Source organism: Tauraco erythrolophus, chromosome 1 (assembly GCF_009769465.1).
Source record: "Tauraco erythrolophus isolate bTauEry1 chromosome 1, bTauEry1.pri, whole genome shotgun sequence".
Lineage (NCBI taxonomy): Eukaryota > Metazoa > Chordata > Aves > Musophagiformes > Musophagidae > Tauraco > Tauraco erythrolophus.
Window position 1 is genome coordinate 118,132,481 of NC_141465.1, and position 1,802 is coordinate 118,134,282.

The window sequence follows — 1,802 nt, forward strand, 5'->3', positions numbered from 1 at the left end:
GATGTCCAGGGAAAAGGGCCCCCCCCCACCCCTGACCCTCTCCTGCAGGTGGACGACTTGATATTTGGTAGCTGTGTACAGCTCCTTCTCCAGTAAAAAGACGCATCCTTTCCTCGCACAGTCAATGAGAAACGCAATGTGATCTGTCATGCGCTTGGATCGTGGGCTTGTTCGTTCATTTGAATTAGCAATGTCTTCTTCTTCTTCGGGGACTAGAATAATCACTCAGGTATTTACAAACACCAACCAGCGCCTTCGTGAGGTCTCCCCCAAAACCATCATGACAAAATTACCGTCTGCAAGAGCCCCGCACCAGCTGTGTCCAAACAAGCCCGTGCCTGCTGGGAGCTCGGGGCTGCTAAGGGAGAGGGGCGCTGGATCTCCGAGTCCTGGGGGGGTCTTCCCAGCCGGCTGTCTCTTCCTTGGGGTGCCTCTCCCTGCACCCCCATCCCAGGGTGTTGGCTGCCGCGATTGCTGCTGCGGGTGCAGTGGTCCCGTTCATACTCCTCCTGAGCCTTTTGCATTTTCCGCTTCTTCATCTTCCTCTTGTGGATGTGGAAGGTGGTGAGGGAGAGGAGGATCAGGCAGAAGATGAGGGTGACCAGGACGATTAAAACCAGGGTGGACGAGAAGGACTGGAAGAGTTGACCCACTTGCGTGATGCAGGTGCTGCTGGTGTTTAAGGTGGCAGACGTCCTGTTCAGGAGACAAGGTGGCAGGGACAGCCTCAACTCCTTGGAAAGCTTGGCACTCATTGAGGAGGCTTCGGAAGACGAGGATCTTCCTCCCCTCTCTGAAGACGCCTGAATTTCGACCAGCGCCGGGCTGCCGGCGGGAGCTCGCTGGAAACGCCCGGGATGCCGCCGCCTCAGCCTCACGCCGGCTCCGAAGTGACAGAGCAGCCTGCGAAGGGAGCCGGACACATCAGCGCTCCGAGGCACCCACCCTGCGCGGCTCCCCCCGCCCCAGAACACCGCGCCGCCGGCTGCGGCAGCCTCCACCCTGCGCCCCGGCCACGGCAGCGCTCCGAGCGGCCCCGGCTCCCGACCGGGGGCGGCCGAGGGGTGGCGGGACGGGGCATTGCGCCGCCGCGACGACTTCGCAAATTACTCGGCGTCCCGGGCAGCACCGCCCGGCCGCTCACCTCAACTAGTTGCCGCGGGGAGGGGAGGGAGCGGCGGCCCGGCTGCCGGACCCCCGCACCCCGGCGGGGACGGGCTGCCGAAGCCGGGCGGGGACCTGCCCCGCGGTGCCGGTGCCCGCCCCGGAGCCCCTTACCTGCGCTGGCGGAGGCGGCGGAGGCAGCGGGGGAGCGCCCGGGCGCCGCGGGCGCTGGGGGCTGCGGCAGCGCGGAGTGAGCGCGCAGAGCGGAGCCGCCGCCGCTTCGGGGAGCGCCGCCCGCAGCCTATAGCCGCCCCGGCCGGTGACGTCAGGCGCCGCGGCCGGGCCCGCTCGCCGCCGCCGCCCCGCACGGCCCCGCGGCGGCGGAGGGAGCGGCGGGGGCGGCCCCCGCCCGGGCCTCGCAGGCACCGGCGCCCCCCGGGGACCCGCCGCCTGCCCGCAGCCCCGGCGCCTCCCGCGCTGCCGCCAGCGCCGCCGGCCCCGCGCGTTGCCCCTGCCCGCACGGCGGTCCGGCACCCCCCTTCCTCCCCTGCCCGCCTCGCACCCCCCGCCATGCTCTTTGCGTCCCCAGGCGCTGAGACCGGCCCATATCCCCTTTCCCAAAAATACCCCCAACACACTGGCCCTCCCCATGCGCCACAGCCAGCCCCTTCCTCCGCGTCCCCATCCGCACAGACACT

At 68.8% G+C, this 1,802-nt stretch overlaps 1 protein-coding gene across 1 annotated transcript; it reads right to left on the reverse strand.

Moving 5' to 3' along the window:
• Positions 1-278: 278 nt before the first annotated feature.
• Positions 279-755, reverse strand: C1H11orf87 (chromosome 1 C11orf87 homolog). Its single transcript, XM_009981819.2, has one exon. It carries the CDS (start codon positions 753-755, stop codon positions 279-281), a length of 477 nt encoding a protein of 158 aa, XP_009980121.2.
• Between the last annotated feature and the right edge of the window lie 1,047 nt (positions 756-1,802).

What these genes read in the sequence shown, in the direction of transcription:
- C1H11orf87 (XM_009981819.2), bottom strand. Translation starts at nt 755, where the DNA reads ATGAGTGCCAAGCTTTCCAAGGAGTTGAGGCTGTCCCTGCCACCTTGT.